Source organism: Corapipo altera, unplaced genomic scaffold (genome assembly GCF_003945725.1).
Source record: "Corapipo altera isolate COAL_440 unplaced genomic scaffold, ASM394572v1 1, whole genome shotgun sequence".
Classification (NCBI taxonomy): Eukaryota; Metazoa; Chordata; class Aves; order Passeriformes; family Pipridae; genus Corapipo; species Corapipo altera.
This window is the reverse complement of record NW_020884873.1, coordinates 28091702-28115741: the sequence shown is the minus strand read 5'-3', so window position 1 is coordinate 28115741 and position 24040 is coordinate 28091702. Positions and strand designations below refer to the sequence as shown.

Sequence of the window (24040 nt, the reverse complement as noted above, 5' to 3'; positions counted from 1 at the left end):
ATGGAAGTTTTTCTTTTGATATTGTAACATGCTGTCTAATATATAATTTATAGAAGATGAGATAAAGATTGAAGCAACATTTAATGCTTAAGTATCTATGGAATTATAGGCTACCATTATTATTATTAAATATTTTAATATAATTTAATAACAGTAATTAATAAGCTAATAAAACTTATGAGTATCACATGAAAATCACAGACTGCAATTCCATCTTGAACGGAGTCAAGATATATTTCACTCCAACCATCTCTGAATGTTTCTTGTTAACCAACATGTTATAGAAGCCTAGGACTCAGCACCTTCTCAATCTTACACGTCTGACTGCTTATGCCAGCTTCACTACAAGCTCTATGACTTATGTATGACATGCAGCTGGAACTTGGTCATTTTCTAATGAAATTATAGAAACCAGTAATACTGCCAGACTACGTCTCACTGACATAATAATACACTTTGTTATTAATAGTTTAATGTGTAATAATTTACTTACTTTCAGTTCCTCTTCCATTTCAGATATCCTTCTTTCTAGTGCTCTTCTTTCCTAAATCAGAAGGTATGTATTAACACTGAACAATACAATTTTTTAAAAATTATAGCTTCTAAATACTGTGGTAACAGTGAAATACTTCAAGTTTCAAAGATCATACAACCAAAAGCATAGTGTGGACAGGAAACTTGTGGTGGCAGTGATATATAGAAATTTTGTCAATATGGAATTTTAATATCTAAGGAGGAAGAGATATAGAAATTTATATCAAGTCCTGCACAATATACCCCTTTTCCTTTTCAAAAATTTAGACAGGTTGTAAGAACCACTTGTTTGGATTTATTTTTCATGAGCTAGGCTTTTTTAAGAGCTTAATATCCAAGAAATGCAGAAAATGATCAGAAACAAACAAGAATATTAAAAGATACCAGCACAAAATTGTAAGCTTTCATAGACAAACAAATATAGCTGAAACATCTGTCTCAGCCCAGTGGGATCTGTCCACACCCCAAACTGCAACCTAGTGCTGATACACCCAATTTACATTATAGGACTTAGCTGAGTACCAAAGAAATCTAGCTATGTAAGATCACCTGTTTCTTGAGTAAATGTTTCCTGAATATTTTCTGCGTTTCCCATATAGTTTTATTTTGTTTTTATTTTCCTTTTTACCTGAGAAGCAGGAGAAATTATCCTGTCTATAGAACTTGATTATACTAATTACACAACCAAGCTAGCTTATTGAAAGCTAGCTTAGTGTTTTCTATACTACACTGCAGTCTGCAGTGCAGACACACATCCATATTTCTAAATGATATTATTTTGTCTAAACCTATTTTTCAACATATCTGATAGATGAGCAGTTAATGCAATAGGATTTGGGATTTATAGCTTGATTGCTTGCTTTCCTGTGTCAGACAATGCAGTGTTTCTCATTTAAAAGCAGCTGCAGTTATCAGTACTCTACATTCAGATTTTTCCAGAGTGTGAAAGGCAAAAGCAACAGATTATTGCAAAGTGGACATATGCATCTGCATACAACAGTGTTATGCAAACAGCAAGCAGCGTTGACTGAGGTGTGTAAAACTTTGGTTAGATCATACCGCCCAGTAGATACTGACTCTTGCCGGCCACCTTTCAGATATAAATCATTTGAATTTAGTTTAATCACAGTGCAGTTATACCCCAACATTTTCCCATTATAGCAAACAACTTTAATTTTTATCAAAGTAATGTATTACTGCAGTTTTTAGTACATAATGTACTTAACTCCTTCGAGTTAAGACCTTTCTGATAATGATAGTAACGGGTATAATAAATACCAGCAAGTTAACTGATGTAAGTAACTAACATAAACCCCACGCCATCTTACAGTACTTAGAATTGTATCTAGCTTTATGGAATATCATGTATTATGTCTTCTTATATCAAGAAATATTCAACAATTCCTGCAATTACCACAAGATGAATGGATGAATGATCAGATAAATTTCAAAATTTCAGGTATCTAGAAATTGTTAAGCCTTATGATGCATTTTCTTAACTATGTTGAGGTTGTCTAAGAACAACTATTAGCAATAAAAGCTAATTCAATAAAATCTTTATTTCATTAACTATTTTATACTTCACATTATGTAAAAGAAACAAATATATAAGATTCTTTGTAGAACCATATTGTTCCAATTAGCTAAAGCTATGCTCCTCTTTTTCCTGAACTGCTTACTCTCTTAGGAACTGGCTTGAAGAATGCCAACACACTGCAGTTTTGCTGGGAAGATTTGCCAGTATTATTTGATTAGTTCCTGGACTCAAAGGAAGGGTTTGAAATCTATGCATTCTAAAATTTTATGATAAACTTCCACAACTCTCCAAGGTATGCCACGGAACATTTGTAACTAGTAAATAAGAAAAAATACATGCTAGTCTCTCAGTTTATAAAACACAATAGCTTGTTTGCATTTATCGAAGCAACTAGGAGCTACAGGCTTGTGCAGTGAGACTGAGGTACAGGGATACACACAGATGAAAAATTGACCCCAGAATTATACAATTTTTAAAAAGTAAAACCAAACATATATGCCTACATATATTCATTTATTCAGTAATACAAAAAAACCTCAAAACCACACATCTCCAAAAACCAAATTCCCATCTTAGTAATTCTAAGTTTGGGGAAAATTGGTTAAAGGGACCTACAGTTTTCTGAATTCTAATCCAGACTGAAACCTGGTAGTTTAAGTTTCATTACCATATCATACAAAATTCTGCAAAGGACTTTTAGCATATTTGTCAGAGTGACAGGTTGTTAATGAAACTCTTTATTTTTGCTAGGACCTTGCATCTGTGACCCAATCTGTACCCCCAGCCCCAAAGAAATAGCCCCTGTCTGGTAAATAGTTCTCAAATGAACAATATTGACAATGCATCACCAAGTCCCATCATGGAAACCCACTTCTGAAGGCTCAGTCCAAATAAAATTCAAAGCCAGTATTTTTAAAATATTACTACTGTGCAAATACAGGTTTAATACATATTACCATTTTCTTTACTGAAAAGGTATGTTTCAGCTTGAAAATGTCATAGTTCAAAGATGCCTTCAAGGTTTTTCTCCGTTGGCCTTTTATTTGTTCCAATTTCCCCCTCCCCTTTCTCTATGTAATTTACATAAACATCTCTAGTTTTATATTTTATTTTAGCGAATTCATATACTTGGATAAGTATACTTACAAACATCCTACAATTTCTTTCTATTTGTTTACATTTATATTGTTACATTACACATTATAAAGGTGTATTCAAAATTATTCTTAAATTCTGAATTTGATAAGCTTTTTTCTAGAGATCAGCTATTGATGACTAGTGGCTGAGAATCCTGCTTCAGTCACTTTCAAAGTAAAAGAAACTCCAGATTTTGACCACACAGGAAATACAATCGCAAATATATTCCTGATTTAAATTCTTGTCCAAAAAGAAATTTGTAATTATAAAGTACAAGGAACATCTAAATCTTGTGTAAATCATGTTTCAGCAATACAGCATTATCATTAATTTTTTTTACCTGCTAGCTTTATTACTAATATATCTAGGAAGAATAACACCTCTGAAAGACATTTTCCTGTTGGACTAAACGTCTTCTTGAAAAAAAAGGTGCAGAATTTCTAATACAGTCAATTGTTTTAATAAAATGGCTTATTTTGGGAAAAAAGTAAAGTAGTAATTTAAAACTGAAGTAAAGTCTATCTATGCAGCACTCCATACGTTACTATGGAACCTACATAATAATGGATGCAGTTAAATCTATTAAATAATTAAATGTGCACTTGTGTGGCCATGATAGCAAGCAAGAATCTAATTAAAGCTGATAATGAAACTTTTCTACTGATGAAATCACTGTCTGCAGTAGGATGCTCAAAAAATCAAGGAGAAATAGGTGCTAAAAGGCTGTTGCAATTAACTGGAAAGACTATCAAGGTAAAGATAATGGAACTTCAGGAAGTGCCTGAGAGTATTTCTACATCTTCATGTGCTCCTATAAAATCTACCAATTGTTTGTTTATACACCAGACAGGCTTGTAAAACTAAAACTTGTTTTCTAAACCTAAAATACTGAGAGCAATACAAAAGGCTAACGAATGTAAAGTTTACCAGGGATAAACAAATGTTTACCATATCAGTTATAACTGTCAAAGGCCATTTGGTTTTTTTCCTGTTTATGTTTCTAATGTGTCACTCCAGGATCAAGGGAGAAGAAAAGAACAAGTGGTCACAGTCATGAAGGAAGCCAAGACCACCACAAAACCAATATAGCTTCCTTTACGTTGCTGTGAAACTAAACTTTTATAGGGTTGGATTTTAAACTAGCATGAAACTACAGCCTAAAATTATCATATGCCCAACTTCTGAAATAATTCCTGTAGTCTATCTCACATATGAATTTATTACATGACTTCTTTCCCATTCAATTTAGGGTTGTCTGACCCTGATGCCCCTCTTCTCACACTATAACTTTTTCTAGAGGGAGTATGATAGTATGGCAGGGAGGGAGAGGAGAAGAAGGAGTAAGCAGTGTGAGAAAAGAGACAGATAAAGATTAATTTTATATCATTTGCAGGTTTAAGGTCTCATGTCTGTGAGGTACAAACAGCTATTTCATTACCAACAATAACTGGTGAAAGAACACAGGTGCCTCTGGAAAGCTCTGAGGAAATTAAATTCACTGAATCTTGGAAATGCATTAGAAGATGAGACACTCTGAATCTGCTTAACCCTCTGGAATGCCAACATTGTTTTGGATGAAAAGGAACAAGCAGCAGGTCCCTGGAGGGCAGTGGGGTTTAGAACCTGGTTATCATGAATGAACAGGCAACATGAAGGCAATTCTTAAGAGTAATTCCATCTCACAGTATCTCACATTCATTGCCACTTTAAAACCTAAAATCCCAAAATCCTCTAAAAAATGCAAGTTATAAGAAAGTCTTCTGTTCCCACTAAACTATATCCAAGCCATGGGTTGCAAAACAAACTAAACTAAAGCCTGAATTGGAGTACTTAAAAATTCTTTGGCAGAAACTCACCCTTTTCTCCATTTCCAAGAGTGATCTGTCAGCAAATCTTTCTTGTCTCTGAAACACAAAATTAATAAAGACATTGATATGTGTTCTTAAACAACACAGAAATGAGGAAAAACAATTAGACATTTTTGTATTCTATCTGAAGTATGTCTTCAAAAGCATTTTAAAATGTGTTCAAGGAAGTAACACTGAAATAAAGAATGAAATGGATTTATTATGAACTTCCTCTGTAACCATTCCTTTATTTAATCACTATACAGCCTCAAAACAAATATCTTTTAAATGACATTTATGTGGCACACATGGAAGACACTTAAGAACAGGTAAATTGTGGTAAGCATGATCTGAGAATACGAAATAGTCTTTCAACAGCAATTTAAGACAAATCTAACTTCTGTTACATGTTTAGTATTACTGTATGCAGCAGTGTTATCGACAGCAGTTATCCATAACTGGAATGCACTATTTGCTCTTCATTTCCAAGATAAAGCTATCTAACCAGCCAGGAAGAACTGGCAGTTATGCCAATCTGCCAGCAGGTTTATGAATTAATCAATCAATCCTGACTCAGTTTGAATATCAGCTTAACAGTGTAGAAAGTGTTTATTCCTACCCTGCAAACAAGTTGCATGCAGACACATGCTGGCAAGAACCACTACTACTTAACTAGGCAGGAGGCAGTCTCACAGATTTTGCTCACACCTGAAGAAGAGAATCCTGCGCTTATTTCTCCTTAGAAACAGAGGTACTCTTCTCCATTCCCATCTTTGGATAAAAAACAAAGCTGATGCCTAGTAAAGAGTGGCCCATAACCTGGGGTGCTTCTGGTTTACTATCTACTTTGCCAGCTCAGTACATACTTTTTTTGTTTTATACAAACCTGAGTGGTCTTCTCCAGCTGTAGCTTAAGATCTGTGAGTTCCATGTTGGTGTCATGTAACTGTGCTTTCAGTTTTTCATTTTCAGCTAGAATCTGTTCATAAAGCTAAGAGAAAATATTCATTAAAAAATACCAGATAATAATTCAGTGAGATTAGCTGAAAAACTTTAAAAGCATGATTGAACTGCATGTAAAATTAGCAAATACATTAAGGGTAGTGTAAAAAGTAAAATAAAGGTGTTTATAATTAGCAAGCACTGTAAAGAACTGTTACCAAATATTTCTAGGAACAAGTAGCTTTTGCATAGGGAGCACACAACTTACCTTACACATATTAAAAAAATACTTGCCACTTTTTTTTATTTGACTTTACAGATTACACCACCACAGTAAACTTCTCAACAAATTCTTCCTCTATTTTAAAGCAAGACCTAAACATAATTTTACCTTATACATATGTAAGCTAGCAAACATATAAAATAAAAGGCTTCACATATGCGCAAATCAGCTTTAATGACAAATCAAATAAAAAAATATTATGATAGTATTTGTCATTAAAAAAAGGATCTTGGCTCCTCTGGATTTCTCCCTTTCCTTAAAGAGAAAAGTGCAAAAGCCAGCAGCTGTTTTGTAAATGTGCATTTTCCCCTACTGTAGTGGTTGCTCTGCTTCTCCATTCATCTTAGTTGCTTTAAGTCTGTGATGCAATGGGAGATTATTTGCAAACGGTTTATGAAAAGCAGTAATAACATTCTACTTCTGCACCAAAATTATGGGATCAGATACCTTCTTAAAATCAGGACTATCTTCTTTTTCTAGTCTACTGGAGTACGGTTTTCGATCTTCAAGATAACTCTGTGATCCCGATCGTCCCTGTGCTGAATCGTAGCGATCACCTGAAGACATGCTGAGGGAGCCCGTATCATATCTGTAAAAGGAAAGTTCTCATTTTAATCTGCCTTCACGCTCAAACTGAGACCACTCACTGTATCAAACACTGAGTTTGCTGCTACCCAGCTGAAAACAACCAAATGCAATTATGTATTTTATTTAGACCGCTACCTTCTAACCTGATGCAAATTTAATTTTTACGTTCCCTCAGTACTGCAAGATTCTCTGTGAATGTGTTTTCAAATTGCTCAGTCTGCAGAGCAACGTATATAGAGAAATATTTTCAATTAAATAATTTAATTCAAGCAAAAATTCTCCTTTACTTATAAACAGGACATATTCTTTAAAAAATGTATTAGTTTAATTGAAGAGTTTTAAAAAAGTAATCTCTAAAATACTGGTATACATGAATTCTCAAAGTTTTATTACAGAAACCAAGATTTCAGAACTTTGTTGTGGATTCTAATATTTCAGTAGAAGTAGTTTATGAAACAAATCTTCAGCAGTCTTTATCCTAGTAATCACTAAATTACAACTGCTATTAATAAAGTTTAGACTAATTTCACACTATTCCTTCTTCACTAATCATACGCTAAAGCAGTTTTATTTAACAGATTTTCAGCAGAGACAGAACATAATAAAATCCAATAATTAATTCTAAAGGTCTAAAAAGAAATCAAACCCTTTTAAAAAATACTATTTCAGCATTTACTTATTAACAAGTCCTAAGGAAATATGATTTTCAGAGGCTGTAGTACTTTTCCTGAGATTACACATGAAATTTTCAGCAGGTATTCTAAAAGAGGGGCAACAAGAACATCTTGTCTTCTTTGTAAAAGCTGACTCCCTGCTGATAAATCTGTGGGGAATAGCACTGTATCCACTAAGTTCTACAAAATATCTGCCTTCAATGCACTATAAATACAGAGTTCAATATATTCCACCCACACATAGAAAAAAAAAAGTCAATACTGTAGCTTTACAATCATATTTTATACAAAATTTAAGTGTCATTACAGCCCTTTAAAGCTCAAACCAGCTTAACTAGTGGGGTTATGCTGAATTTGTACATAAAGAACTTAAAATGACAATATGTGGAGAAAAAGCGTAACAGTTCTAAATTAATTTGTTTAAACTGCACATACCTTGAAATGCTATCACTCTGAGGTGAGAAGAGGTAAAAAAAAGAGAAAAAGAATAATTCAATAATAGTTAATATAAATATATTAGTAACTTATACATTATATAAATATAATAATCAAATAAAAGTCAGTAATTTAATTCAATACAATATATAACAATCTGTGAACAAGTACAGCTAAACAACTATGTTAAATGCACATGCTATCCACCAGTAGGTATTGTATGAACATTTCCAAGCTTCAATTTTGTTATGTCTGGAAAAGAAAAGAAATACGTGCTACAGTGTGCTTGCCAAAATATGATTTACAAGGATGTTAACATCACACTCTAAAAGTCTTGAGTGCCCTAAACATTGGAGTAATTTCAGCAGTCAGTGCATTCTGTTATTTGCCTGACTGTTATTAAAGACATCAGAACTGTGTTCCCTGAATTCATTATTCCTTCTTCCTCTTCTCTAACATATCTATAATAACTTCAGCTCAAACTAACGATATAAATTAAGCTACAGAATAACTGTTTCAACACAGCATGACTGGAAATAAGTTACTACACCACCAACATAAGGAAGTACTTATTATTTATTTAAATAACATAGTTTCATTTTTTATATTACTTTCATTCATTCAATCCAGGTGAATCCACAGGCACAAAATTCAATCACTTTATTTGACAAGTGAAATTTAATTAGAAGTGATGACTTAAGAGTGAGGGAGTGCCCTTTAAGCATTACATCAGCCATACAAACCTTTTTCCCCTCTGGGTGGTCAACACAGATTCATAATTTATTCCAATTATAGTAACAAACTTGAGTACAGGTATTTCAGTCAAGACACTCTACTGATATATCATCACCTGGACATCCTTCAATGTTATTCCCCCAGCAGTGGCTGAAGCCTTCCCATAGGGTGTTTTTTTTGGAAGGTGATGTGCCTTGCTTGGTTTTCTTTTACAGAAGTAATGGTAGTTTTTCAATATGTAGAGGAAAACAGCCGCATTCTCCACAATATACTCAATTTCCCCTTTGACACCTCGAAGTACATTTACTGCACAGAAGATATCAAAAGTACATGCTATAGCCTAACCACTCCTAATAAAACATTGCTATTTTCTGTTAAGAGCATGAATAATGTTGAGAATTAAGAGATTTTGTAGAATATGTCACAGTTAGGTGGCACGCACCTATCCATAGATAGTTTTTAGGCTACTAGCCAAAAGAAAACTAACTCTCATCTAAGCAGGAGTCTTACCTTGCATCATCCATCCTACGTGTAAGCATGATCAGTGTGAGATTACAGAATTCCACCATGTAATCAATGACCTAAAAAAATCCCTTTTCCACTGATTCCTTCTCTGGGTGAGAACAAAATAGAGGAATTTTTGTCCATAAAAACTTTAGTTTTCTATTTTTACAAGGACTGTTGCATTCAAGAAAATGCTAAGCTGGTCCTTTTAACATTTACCTACAATGTAGGACAGCCTACAGCAAACATGCTTCCTAAAGGCTGTTTTTCTTTGCTTCTGGTAGACTCCCTATGGTGCTGTGGTAATGTGAAAACTTTCCAGATCTCCATTCCCGTGCTGCACTATAGCTTCCCAAACAGAAAGGCAAGTTATTAAGTCACAGAGACCACTTTAGAAACAAAATTTTCCAGCTACACAGGGGGACAAAAAATGAACTGCTGAGGCAAGAGAGCAGTAATTACTAGAGGCAGGCAAACACAAATGCAGCCCATTCCTGCTCTCCTGGCTGAGGCTGGGAACCTGAGAAGCCAGACAAGGATGCCATAATCTTCAAAAAACTGTCCTTCAGCAATTTCTGTTCCCCAAAAGCTGTGAATCCCTGCTCCTGTTGCTCCAGCACCATCCTGCTTCCATACTTCACTGAAAGAGCCTCACATTTCTCAAGCACATGCCTGTTCTTGCTCCCCTCACTTTTCACAGAATGTGTTTGGGTTTGGTTTGGAGGTGTTTTTGGTGGGGGTGGTGGTTTAGCAGTCTTAGCTGTTTTCACTATTTTCTCCTTCAAAATCAGTCAGTTGTGCTTAGTTCAATTTTTGACATTTGATAAAAATCTGTGAAAAAGTGTAACTGAGAATCTGCAAACTTTGCACAAAGCTTGTCTGAGGACAAATGATGCCAACAAAGATATACCTGTGCATCCAAATCACATGAGATGCATGTTCTTTGTACAGTCATAGAACTGAGCAGACTCAGCAGCCAGAGTTACATTGGCAGCACAAAAGCAGTAACAAAAATTAAAACACACGTATCCTTATCTAAACAACCTGACCCTGCACTATCACTCTAAACAGACCCTGGAGACCTAAATAAACTGCATATTTGAAAAAGTACACTAAGCTTCTAGACAAGCACATTACATTTTAGCGAGGTTACAATAATTACTGGTCATGAAAATAAAATATTAAATTCAGGTGGAATTTTCTGTACTGTTATAAATGAGTGTTTCTGTAAAAGTGCCACAGCAGTGAAACCGAAAAATAAAATTTGAATACATCATTTAACCAACACTATTAATCCAGTTTCTCATGTTTACTTCCACAAAACCGGAAGACCTAGTGACATTTATTATCCCAACATCGCTAGCTCCCACCTTTCAGAAATCACGTATCTGATAAAATTCTGGTCCATTTCATTATAACCTAACCACAATTGTAGTATCTAGTCAAATTACTAAAGTTTTTGGAGTTTATTTTTTTTTTAATGCATCATTCTGAAAAATAAGCTTCACATTTTGACTTAGAATCCTTCATCTACCAAAGTAATCTTCTGACTTCCTTATTTTTAAATGGCTATCCTAAAACTTAGTTCTAAGACTATCCTTAAGAACACCACCTTCCTTTAAGTAACATGGCATTTTTTATGCTAATTGAAGAAATTTTCTGCCCTTAATATTAAAAAGCCTAAGCAAAATTTCATGAGAACAACATTCAGCTGTAAAAGTGCTTAGCAAAGTCTAACTTTTTTTTAATAGCTCTCCTTTATGGACAAATGATCAGCTAAGGAGTCAAAAGACAGTTCCGAAGTACTGAAAAACAAGAAATTCAAATTGAAATCTTACAAGACAGTTCCTTCAAAGACCTCCAACATGAATAAAATAATGATTTTTCTGATTCCTTAAAAAATTCAGGCTAGAAACTATTTTGTCTGAGGTCCTTTAATTTTCTCTGTTGCATGCACACAAGACCCCCTCTCTTTAGTTAGTTTAAATTCCTAAGTTACCACCAAAGCCTTTGGAAGTTTACAGTTACCACTTTCCACCTCTAGCTTCTAGCTTCACCAATAAAAAAAATCAGCAAACAAAAGCAACAATAGCATCATTTAAGGAAGTAATACAGTTTTTCAGCATTTCCAAACTTTGTCTTCCAAATAATAGTACATCAAAGAACCAGAAGAATTGAATGGGTTAACTATTTTCTGAACATCTGACACTGTAATTCTAGTTTACTCATATTTCTTTCTTCTCTTTTAGTATTTTCCGCAGCTGATGTGACAAAAGAGCTTATATCAACTTAGCAAAATCAATTTATGTGACAGGGAACTGGTTCATACATTCAATTTGTTTCAGAGCTCTCCATACATTCCTATCTGATATTATATTGATTTATAATGAAACCAATTACCAACGTCTTCTTAGGAAGTATACAGCCTAGGAGAGTGTTTTGACTCCTAAGTCAAGCCATGATTATCACAGAATCATTAAGATTGGAAAAGATCCAAGATCATCGAGACCAACCTTTGACTGAACACCACCATGTCAACTAAACCATAGCACCAAGTGCCACATCCAGTCGTTTCTTCAACACTTCCAGAAATGATGACTCCACCGCCTCCCTGGGCAGCTCATTCCAATGCTTAACCACCCTTTCAGTGAAGAAATTCTTCCTAATGTCCAACCTGAACCTCCCCCAGAGCAGCTTGAAGCCATTTTCTTTTCCCCTGTTGCTGGCTGCCTGGGGGGAGAGGCCAATCCCCACCTGGCTACACCCTCCTTTCAGGTAGCTGTAGAGAGTGATAAGGTCTCCCCTGAGCCTCTTTTTCTCCAGACAAAACAATCCCAGCTCCCTCAGCTGCTCCTCATAAGACTTGTGCTCCAGACCCTTCACCAGCTCCGCTGCCCTTTTCTGGACAAGCTCCAGAACCTCAATGTCCTTCCTGCAGTGAGGGACCGAGAGCTGGACACAGCACTCAAGGTGTGGCCTCACCAGTGCCAAGTACAGGGAGTCAATCATTTCCCTGATCCTGCTGTCCACACTGAGGATGCCATTGGTCCTCTTGGCCACCCAGGCACACTGTTCATTCATGTTCAGCCAGGTGGTGACCAGCACCCCCAGGTCCTTTTCCCCTGGGCCACTTTTCAGTCACTTTTCCTCAAACCTGTAGGACTGCAGGCAGTTGTTGTGACCCAAGTGCAGGACCTGGCACTTCGCCTTATTGAACCTCATAAAAGAGGCCCTGGCCCATCGATCCAGCCTGTCCAGATCCCTCTATAGAGAGTGCACTCAATCCCCTCATCCAGGTCATTGATAAAGACATTAAACAGGACTGGCCCCAATACTGAGCCCTGAAGAACCCCATTTATGACCAGCCTCTGGCTGGATGTAGCTCCACCAGTCACTGGGCCACTTTTTAACTCAGAAAAAAGTGCACCTGTCCAAGCACTCTCAGTCAGCCAGTTCTACACAGAAGCACCACGTGCACATTCTACGAAAATTAATTTCTACAGAACAGAATATGGCGTAATTACAGATTTAAGAATAATAGGTACTACTGGGAGGAAATGAAACAGGACTATGCATTTACATTAATGTGACACAGAAATAAAAAATACAGTAAACCAAAACAGCACAGAATGAATCTCTTAACTACAGTATTTAAGAAATGTGCAATGGAAGCTTTTATAAAAAAGAGAAATATCAGAAATATTTATTCTTCAGTAATGAACTTGATTCTATAATTCTGTAGTGTGTTACTCCAGGTTTTAGGTTCAAAGACATACATTCTGCTATACCATGTTATAGTACAGCTTATGTTACTAATTCCTTTTTAGCACCTCTTCATCCCACTGTCTCACACCATTCAGTTTTTAAGGATTTCTCCCATCAGATCAAACCTATTATACTGTCTTCTACCAACATTTTAACAAGACCAATAATACTAAATCAGGATGTTCAGAAAATCATTTTCATCAAATGGAGAAATTACATACATTGTGCTCTTCAACTCTCTATGCTTCATTAAATTAACTTGTCATATTATTTTTTAATTATAATAATGACAGCACTGGGTTTAATTTTAAAAGGTTTTAATTAGTGCGCATAAGTTATTGGACATAATTTACCTGAAAATAAAAGTACACATGAAATACAGATTTTTGCAGGGTAGAAACTGAAAGCTCCCTCCAATAACTTGCTGCATCATGTCCCTGACCTGGCTGTCAGAAATTTAATCTACATTGTCTGGATGACAATTCTATATAATCAGAATGGCAGACAAAAACTATCAGTTTTGGCCACTGTTGATATGTGAATCCAACTGCAACAGAAATTTTACAATAAAAATGTATCTGTTAGAAAGTTAATGAACAAATTATCTTCCTTAAATTACCTGACTTTCTCTCTTATTTGTTCCTTCTTCTGAATCGGATTGGTGATCCTGTTCATTTTCATCACTCTGGTGAAAGAAGTGGGAGAGGAAAAATAATTAAACTGTTGAAAGCATAGTGAGATTTTAAGGCATTCTACACTTTTAATATGAAAATGTAAGACCAGCAGAATACTCTACAGAGAATATAGAGGATACATGAAGAAAATTCTCAAAGAGATACGTGTTTTCAGTACAAGAAGGAGACAAAACCTACCTTTGCATTTGGCACATGAAAATCTTGCTTTTACATTACATATTGACCCTATGACAAAGAAAAGGGAAGAGGAGCCCGAAATAGCAACTATAACCTTTCTATTCTGATAGCAGTACATGGCTACTTGTAATGTGCCAAATAACGACTCTCCTTCTTACAGCTTTGGTATGTATGCAGAATATTGCATTGTCGAAAGTAATAGACATAGTTCTCAGTTGATCACTGATAAACGCTAAATAGTTGTTTATCAAAGAAAGGAAGATACTTGAAATCCACATGATGCTTTAAATCTCTGAAAAACCATTTCTATGCAAAGGAAAAAAACACCTTACAAAGAAAAAAATTCTTATGCACAAATTTTGAGATACCTTGTAATTAACAGTATTATAATGATTACATGGCTAGGACTTCTCCTCTCTCCTCCTCCCTGCAATTTTGATAACATACTGGAAATTCCATGTTAGGTTTGACAAAATTTGAAAACAAAACTTAAACACACATGAAATACTTATTTTGATATTCAACTGACAATCTCTTTTAATATTTTCTGCAGTTGATGTGACAAAAGAGCTTATATCAACTTAGCAAAATCAATTTATATAGCTATGTGACAGGGAACTGGCTCATACATTCCATTTATTTCAGAGCTTATTATAAAAAAATTCTTATACACAACTTTTAAGATATCTCATAATTAATAGGATTATAATAAACAACATAATAAATACAACATTTGTTCAGTAATTAATGTTTCTCTTTAGATTATGATTAATTCCTATTAAGTTACGGTTACTACAGTGTTCTAGTTAGCACTATGAACCAAACAAAGACTTAATTTTGATTCTGCTCCTGAAAGCATCAAAACAAAGAAAAAGAGAATATATAACTAGAAAAGCATTTTTTTCTAGAACAATTAGTTATATACTGTATTACTCTAAAGTATTCTCTATTTAAAGGGTACACTATGCATGAAGAGTGTACTTTGCTATAAGTGAAGTTTACTTACATCTTGAGTCCAAAAAGAAACTCCCGTAGGTCTTCGTTTTTCTCTTGGTCTCCGTCTTTCCCTTATAGACTTAGGCTGTGACTTATCTTCTTCCTTTTCTTCTTCGTTTTTGCCTCCTTCTGTTAATAACAGCTTTCTTATTCATTGAATTATGACACAATCTAATTTGCTGAAAATTTTCTGAAATAATACTTCTCAGTCTTTAATTTTCTTGCAATGTTTTTCTTTACCTGAAATAAATCTGCTATAGAGCTTCTTACCACATACAGCCTTTTCTGTAACATACACTGCCCAGTATATAGCTCTAAAATACTGTAAATACTAATTCCACCTAAGACACCTAGACAATATGTTTCAATGTAACAATAATCCTAATAATTCAAACATCTGTGTCAGCAGATGTATAAGAGAACAAAGGAAGAGAAGATAATTCTTCACCATTCTTCATCAAACAAGCTTTTTTTGCTTAAATCAAGAATTCAGTATTAAAAAAAATCCCAACTTTTAAAAGGCTGTTAAGTCCTCCTTAGAGTCCTTCGTTTCATCTCGATTTTTGCTCCAAGGAAGAATAAAATGGGATCTGCTACATTAGATTATTACTGTATTACAGATGTCCTTTTTCTTTAAAACAAATGCAACTGCAATTCAAAAAAGACATAATACCTCAGGATTATGTTTGCTTCACTGTATGTTTACAAGTAATTTGTAAAAAAAATAAATTTAAACAAACCTGGACAAATCAAAGTTATTTACTTATTATCACATGGTCTATTCAGTCTGATGTTCTTTTATTAAATAAAGCAACTACAGATTTGAGTTCAGATAGAAGCATCACTAATCACTAAAAATTAAAAACTACCATCAATAGACTTCAGAGGTAAATAAACATTTTAGTGTGAAGCAAGAATTAAACAGGAAAGAAGGGAAACACAAATATTTGTGGTGATCATATACCTTTTGTAATTAAATAACTTAGGACTTGACTGCTGGGATTTCACATGGTAATGTAGTTCTCCTCTGAAGTCATAATGTGAAAAAATATAAAACCTGCTGTAGCTAATATTTACCCATGAAAATCTTTTCCACAGAACAGTGTAGAAAGAGCTTCCTAGAGTAAGAATGCATTACTGAAGAATCTTAATCCAAATTTCAGTTCATGTTAGGACAAAGGGAAAAAATTCAGAAAGCATATCCCCGCAGCTTAGCCCCAACAATTTCCTCAGAAAATACCATTTTAAGGAACATGGCAAGACTGCTATACAGTTCACAGAGATTTCATCAATAGATCGTTTTATCTGACCCTCTGTAGAACAAAATTATCAATGTCAATCAGTAACCCTATTAAAGCCACTGAATAATAACTTGAATTAAAGTATTTCTCTCAAGTCAACTGTGTCAAGCCTCCAAGAGGGACTAGGAGATCACACTGCAAAGGCTCCTCCTTTGACAGGCAAAGTATCAGGCACAACATCTCTCAGAATTATTGCCGGTGATTCACATTTGAAATGAGGGCAAAAAGTGTGACAGAGAAAAGCTTTTTTGTGATCTCTGTATCATGCATCTAATCCTCAGTTTAAGATTACATAAACTAGTTAAAGTATTCAGAACTATGGTTCCATTAAACATTCTGAACTACCATGGGAAGCATGCCCTTCCCTTTGTTTTCAGCTGCTCATGAAACCCTGAGATGTCCTTAAAGCAGTAAAGCATCATTCCAGTCCTTCAGTGTAGAAGGACTGAAACAAAATCCCTGTCATTTACCAATTATTTAATCAAGTAAAATTCCTTCTTAATACCTGCAAGTATTTAGACTCTGAAATATGGTATTTTATTATAGTTGCTGTGTTAAAGCAAAAATGAAAGCATTATGTGGATACTTACTGCAGTATATTTGACATTTCTATGACCCAATAATGGAAAAATACTAAACAGTTGCAAACCACCACCAAGTCCAGAAAATCTTCTTTCCTCTCTATATCCAAGTTATAGAAGATGGGAACAAGGTACATCCTCAGTGGTCTTACATATCGCACCTCATTTTGAACTATCTCTAGAAACATAAGTTACCCTTTGTGAACTAAAACAACAACAACAACAAACCCTTCACAAAAAAGTACTCCTACCTCTCTCACTTTCCTTTGTTCCACTCCGAGAATAGGCAGAAGTTATACCTATAAGGCTGTTTGGTCTGTTTAGTTGACTTGAAGTTGATAAAGAGCTAGTGGAGGTGGAGAGCGAAGAGGTGGATGATGATGAAGTTGAAGTTGACGTTGGTCTATAGCGATGATATGGCTATTCAGTAGAAAAATATCAAAATTAATTTACACAGATTAACAAATACAAACCACGGGATATTAAAACATTTAACTATATAAATAATTCTCATAGTAGTACCAAAATTAAATTATTAAAGTTGGAGTCAGGATTCACATAATTTCTCTACTTAAAGAGACTCATCATGAAAATACCTCTTCGACAGTTCGGGAATATCTTTGTCTGTAATCATCATCTTTAGTTTCGGATTCTTTCTTTTCTTCTTGTTTTTCTTTGTCTTGCTTTTCTTTCTCCTCTTTTTCTTTTTCTTCATTTTCCTGTTCTCTGGTTCGTGTGGGACGACTTCTTCCTATAGTTTTTTCAGCTTCTTGAAGATCTGTCAGTGTTACACCCTGTGAAAACAGCAGTCAGCAAACACCATTTTAATATATAATTGATATTAATGCAGGTGATCACATTACATAAATATTTTAAACAAAAAATTCAACTTAAGAAAATTAAATCTAGCTAGTAAGAAATAAATTTCTTACTATTATACCTATAATCTTTCCTCTCGAATGTTGGAACCAAACATCCCTCTGATAAGTGGCAAAGTGTTTGCTGTAATGTGATCTACCACAGATTCTCCAGCAAGATAATTTTTAGTTGAACTAACAGATACAGACTGAATAGAAGATCCTATAGAGATAATTTAAGAACCCACTAGATGCTTCCGATGCTTCCAACATGACCATAAGCATACTAAATATTTCTGAAAGAACTCTAAAAACATAGCACATCATATTTTCAGAAATGTTGATACTTTGTAATTCACTCTCTGCAACTGGATTTTTAGGTCAGCAAGACATAAAAAATTGCACTGACAGCACTAGAGAAAGTTGTAACTCATTTGTTATTTCGTTGTTATTCTGAGGCTAAAAACTAGTCTTGAAGTAAGCTCAGAAAGCAAACAATTTTTTGAAGACAGCTTTTCTCTACTACACTTTTCAGCTGATGCATCTGACTGAGACGTTGCTCAAAACACTTCGTAATCTATTCTTCAAAGCCAACTTTGCAGCTTATCAGTTATTTAATTGTTGATAAAGTAATTCCTGGTAGCTTCTTTACTGTAAAGATTCAACAATAGTGGGCCTGTAGTTTAACCATCATTCAGGGTTCTGAATTAGTATTAGGAAGCAAAAATAACTCTGATAAGATAAAGTCGTACCAAGAGTGGATCTCTCATTACAAAAGGTAACCAGAAATATTTGAGAAGTATAAAACTGCAAAGATTTGAAAGTAACATCAGCAAACAATGTAGATAGAGACTTGGCCTTAAAACAGGTAAGGACAATGGCTACAGTATTTTTGTGCTGTTTTTCAGGGCCTATATGCTGATTATTCTCAGTTTGTCAGCAGATAGTGATTGGTAGTTACTCCACTGCCCAAAGAGCATTCAAGTACCATTAGAGATACTCCCTCTATTTTGCTATTGCCATATCCTTCCCTATGTTAGGATTGTGCTAGTTGCAACTCACTGTAAGGAAGTTCTGACAGAAACTGCGAAGAACCACCAAATATATCAGTATGTAAACTAAGAGAGAGAAATGTTGCAAGGAGACATGCAGTTAGATACTAGATTATTAGCAAGCAAACAAAAAACTCTCTCCTAGTACTTTCCTGTCTCCACAGACGCTAGCCTGAATGTATTTTTTCTATGTCATGGATCTTGTTAGCTATTCATATGTTGGTCAGCTCAATCACACTATTTACAAATAGCCCTTGCACAGAAGAAGAAGAATTAGAAATGGGTGCAAATGCAGTATGCTATGCCTGTTTCTCAAGTATTACGTTATGGGTATGTTTCCACAACCGTAGAAGCTTTAATACTACTATACCTGCGTAGATCTTCTAGACTGTCTTGCTTGCCTGGATCTAGCTTTTCTTTGGGACTCTGACTCTTCATCCCGTACTGGAGTGAGGTATGATCTAAAGAGTTAATTACAAACAAAATTGGCAAATGATAGTTTTTGTACAAACGTATTAAAAGGTCAGAATACACCCCCACAACATGATAGGAGTAAAAACCAAAGCAGTCAGAAGAAAATCTTTAACTATATAAACCAGGTTACATTATAGACATTTCATCCATATCATAATAATCTATTCATCAAGACAGCAGTCTTAGAACTCAAATAAAATAAACAGTGTTTTCTTACTTAATTTAGATTTCCTTTTTCCATTTTCTCTAAATATAACTTCAGCTCTTTTGGTATTTCACCAGCCTACTAAGTACTTCTTCAGGGATAGAAGAACTCAGAGATTCAGCCATATAGACATTTATACATCGAATATGTGTGCGTATTAACTTTTAACATTATTTGTAAGCTTTTAGAAAAAGCTAAATGTACAGCTAATGCAGAAAACCTAATTATATCACTTACTGCACCAGAAATCAAAAGTCCTTGAGGAGGTGGTTACTACATTTTCATATGAATCATTTATGCTTTGAGTAAACCAACTCCCTTTAAAAAAAATGAGCTTGAAAATAAATCCTCATGAAACCCACAAAAATCCTCCAGAGTAAGCAGGTAATTGTAATCAAATCCAAAAGGCTACTGGAGTAGACACACAAAGTCTGGACTCTTTACAGAAATTCTCCAATGCAGGTAACTAGAGTAAAAAAAAACCCAACCAAGATATAAATATCTTTACATGTATAAATACATATATTTGTGCGTATGGAAAACCATAATTAAAGAATTTAGAAGTTTTTAATGCATTTGTTGATTTTCTATTACAGAATATTCTGGGAATGCTGCTGTAATTTCACACTGTTTTGAAATCCTTAGATTAGCTAAAAATTAGAAAAAATAAAAAAAATTTTGGAAAAGCAAAATCTGAAGGTTGCTTAAAACACTAAGCCTCTCTGAGCTTCTTTAGATCAGATTCTGCAATATTTTCCGATTGTCTCTTTTTATATGTCATTAGTTAAGAATAATTGGCTAATGATTCAATAGTTGGCTAGTGATTATGCCATCATCTATTAACACTTAAATAATTTATATATAGAAAGAGAAGTTCTTTGATCATCTAATAATACATTTGTTAGCCTTAGCACATATTAAAAACAGTATTGAAACAATTCTAACACTTAAAATAAACTTCATTTATACAGACCTACGTATCACTACCTGTGTTCTAACTCTATTAAACTAAGTACCCCTAAAACACAGGAAAATACTTATCTGCTATACTTAAAAATGTTGAAACAACGCCCATTGTATGACACATCTCAAAAACCCCACACTATGTTAATTTGATTTCCCTATCCTGTTCTCTTGCAAATAGCATTTTTCATTGACTTTCCATTTTCCTAGAGCTCCAGGCCCTATGTACATCAGGAAAAGGGTGGCTGCTGGCTGCTTTAGCTAAAATGACCTGAAACATTACCCACCTAGAAGGTTTTGACTGCAGAGCAGGTATAATCTTTAGGGTTTGAAAATTGCTACAAATTCTCCTACTGAAATTGGTTTTTGGTAACTGTCATACCTACACCTACCTTCCAATAAATCTGAAATACTTTAAATCTCACTGAGAGAAAATGAAAACTTTCAACTTGCCAGGTGCACACTGCAGCTTCCCTAGCATCCCTTGTGGATGCCACACAGGTTCCCTATACAGTATTATTCATGATAAAAAGATTTAAAGATTTGTAATTTTCTTCCCTGTTTCTCCAAACCAATCCTAAAAATCATACAAAGATTATAGCTTTAGCTATTCCAAAAGGATGTGCCATTACCTGCTTCATTACTAAAAAGTTTATAGTGTCTTTATTTATTTAATATCTTTGAAATACTGTTGTTGGTTATTAAGATTTAATAGATATTCTATTATACCATGAAGAATGCATCTACAACAATATATTACACAATCATCCTAGTCAGACAAAACCAAGGAATTTCAGGCCCACTGCAGGTATCTAAAGCGTGTGTAGTTACGTGCACATTAGTATAAACACACTAATGAGAGTCAATAAGACCGCAAAATCCTTAATTCTACATTCCTTGCCTTTCCAGCTGATATGAGACTGAAATAGCATTTGTATTTTAAAATCTGAACTATTTTTGAAAAAAAAGATGCATTTTGTTGGTTTTGCTTTTCATTTGTTGGGTTCAGTCAAATTTCACTGTGGAAAATGCCTGTTCTGACCATGGTTGGTATTGAAATTTGTCATTAGCACATGTGGGCACTTCCTGAATCATGGTGGGAAAGAATAAAAACATAATCCACGTTTTTGTAGAAGTTATTTCATTTCAGTTTTGGGTATGAGGGAAGATTATGGAAAACAGGTTACCCTAATTAGGCCTAAAACTTTAAATGTTATTGCCTTAAGTGAACCAAAAGAATGCAGGTTTCTTATGTAATAAGGAACAGCTTCATTACCTCCATGAACATACAGAGATACACACTGATACAGGAGCTACATTTCAAAACTATTACAGGAGCAACACAGAAATCTGAACTTGCATTTCAGCAGAAGGGTTAAAGGATAAACATTTATAAATATCCAGAAGAAGAAGAACCTGGGGAAAGCTAACAGGAATTAATCTTTTGAAATCTTATTTTTGCTTCCATAAATAGCAGGAAACAACTCTTTATGGAAACATATATGCACCAGTCTTAACTCATCCTCCATATAACTGTAAACAAAAAAACACAGCATATTCTTAAAATAAGATTTACATCGGCTTCTTACTCATTCTTCATATTGCCTTTACAATTGTATAATTATGTTTCAAGTAGAAGAGACCCTAAATGATGCAATGAAATAAACAGAATGTGTTGGGTTCAATACTCTCTTCTCAGAATTGCCAGCCATACAAAATAGTTGAAAAAATGCTATGCTATAACTTATTAGCATACTGCCAGTGGCATACTAGCTCAATCAGCAGCAATGTACTTGTAGTAATTAATCATTACTCATTATTTTTAATCCTGTGTTTTTACATAGTTCCATTATGGGTATTTTTAAGAGGATTCATTTAATCTATTAACAGAAATATAAATATTAAAATACCACATACTGAATGAGAACCCAAGGCCAGTCAAAAACATACAGTATTGAAGTTTATATTTCATGAATGGTCTCTACTAGTACTCTTAGACTTCAGCTCTTAGATAAATCAAGACATGTTACTTGTTGTTTCAATACACAGAAAGAAAACAACACTGCTTAACATACTGTACTGTCCAAATTTGTGGTAACCAACACATTCCTTGAAGTAAGAAAAAAATTATAACTTTTGTGTAAGAGCAACATTACTCTTAGGACCTTTACACACCTCCGTCTCTCCCTGACCTCTGATGTTGAGGACACAGTGCCAGAAGTAGCTGTAGTCATGGCTGTGGTAGTGGCTGTAGCATTTACAACAGATGGTGCAACAGGAACGGTCACTGCTGTAGGAACACTGTCCTTTTCTTTCTCAGTACTATCCTCAGCCCACAAACGATTTGAGGTACTACAGCATAACAAGCAGCAACACAAAAAAAGAGAAAAGGAAACAGCTAAACAATGAAAGCACTTTACTAAACAACTAATAACATGTAAATTGAGGGATGGATTTTTTTTTAAGAAAGGTAGACTTTGAAATGTCTCTACTATAAAAGCTCAACTTGAGCTATTAAATTGAATAAATTAAGAATTAGCAGTTCACAATGAGTGAACTTTTATTCTTCACACCTTTCTAACATTGGATTTATTCTTTTATACCAATATGGCCGTCACTTTACAGTAGAAAGCCATTCGCAATTTTTGAGCCAAATTGTACAAAATCAAAACAAATTTAACAGGAAAGTGAAAAAATCCAGAGCCCCAGAATCTACTAAACAAGAACGCATGCACATACATAAGCACACAGTAGACCTGACAAAAAAAAACAAGGAAAAAAAGTGTGCTGGTGCCATTACCTGCTTTGTACACCTGCTGAAGTAGAACCCGTTGTACTCTTCGTAGTAGTGTTTGTGCTGGCAGGCAGTGTTTTCTGAAGACCAGCAGAAGAGGTAACTGTTGATGCAGTACTTGGAACATTAGAACTTATCAAATCATCTTGTCTTCTACCAAAGGAGCCACTGAAGGAGAGACAAGTACAATGTCTGCATTTATTACTTATCTTTGCTCATTAAAATATCACCAAGCAGGAATGATCCATTAAATTCCTGTCCATGTATTCTGTGCTTCAGATGAGTCTTGGAAACTTCCGGGACAAAAGAAGCATTTTCTTCACTGTTTCCTTGACTAGAACTTTTAATTTATGACTTCAGAGGGCAGCAGAAGTCTCTTAGTCCTGACCATTTCTTCACACAACAAGGAGATAAAGAATGGAATCTCACTTGTTTATGTAAGACTGTCTTGATCACACCTACCAAAGTATTCATATAGGGCCCCCAATGTCCCATTTTCAAATTGCTGTTTCACCCACACTGAATGCCTCAGAAAATGCAGAACTTCACTGCACAGCTTGTCAGAAGAGAAAATGTCACTCCTCTTATAATTTGAAACCAATTAAATGTACTGCCTTTAAAAAAAAAAACCACCCTTAAATCATTCCCAGCAAGAATAACCTCCCACTGAGGTTATTCCCTTGCTCTTCAAGTTATAAAGAAGACTCAGTGGCTTCCACATTTTTATCCACTGGTTCTGGCTGAATAAATTTTGCACTAGCAGGTCAGAATGTTTGCCCATGACTAAATCTCAGAATCCAGAGTTAGGACAGACAGAGCATCGTTGTTACTAATTGCAAAAGATTTAAGGATAAAGATGCTTCTTTGTCATTCTGCAATTGATATTTTTTTCTATCAACTTTAGAATGACAAAAAATAATGGTAAAAGAACAACCAAAGAAATACATTGTTAAAGCACAACATG

General features: G+C 34.6%; 1 protein-coding gene across 4 annotated transcripts in view; it reads right to left on the bottom strand.

Annotated features, from left to right (window-relative positions):
• The window catches only part of PPP1R12A (protein phosphatase 1 regulatory subunit 12A), a 113588-nt gene that overhangs the window by 8590 nt on the left and 80958 nt on the right, over positions 1-24040 (bottom strand). For 2 of the 4 annotated variants that reach the window (XM_027655443.1, XM_027655453.1), the window contains 13 exons: positions 23083-23244; positions 22458-22634; positions 19011-19101; positions 17328-17525; positions 16983-17151; positions 14860-14978; positions 13601-13666; positions 7978-7994; positions 6728-6869; positions 5942-6046; positions 5065-5112; positions 1594-1624; positions 494-544 (listed from right to left, as the gene is read on the bottom strand). In XM_027655443.1, the coding sequence (XP_027511244.1) occupies positions 513-544; positions 1594-1624; positions 5065-5112; positions 5942-6046; positions 6728-6869; positions 7978-7994; positions 13601-13666; positions 14860-14978; positions 16983-17151; positions 17328-17525; positions 19011-19101; positions 22458-22634; positions 23083-23244 (1357 nt within the window). In that variant the 3' untranslated portion in view covers positions 494-512. The remainder of the gene's footprint in view (positions 1-493; positions 545-1593; positions 1625-5064; positions 5113-5941; positions 6047-6727; positions 6870-7977; positions 7995-13600; positions 13667-14859; positions 14979-16982; positions 17152-17327; positions 17526-19010; positions 19102-22457; positions 22635-23082; positions 23245-24040) is intronic. The other 2 variants (XM_027655425.1, XM_027655432.1) reach the window with 1 other exon arrangement.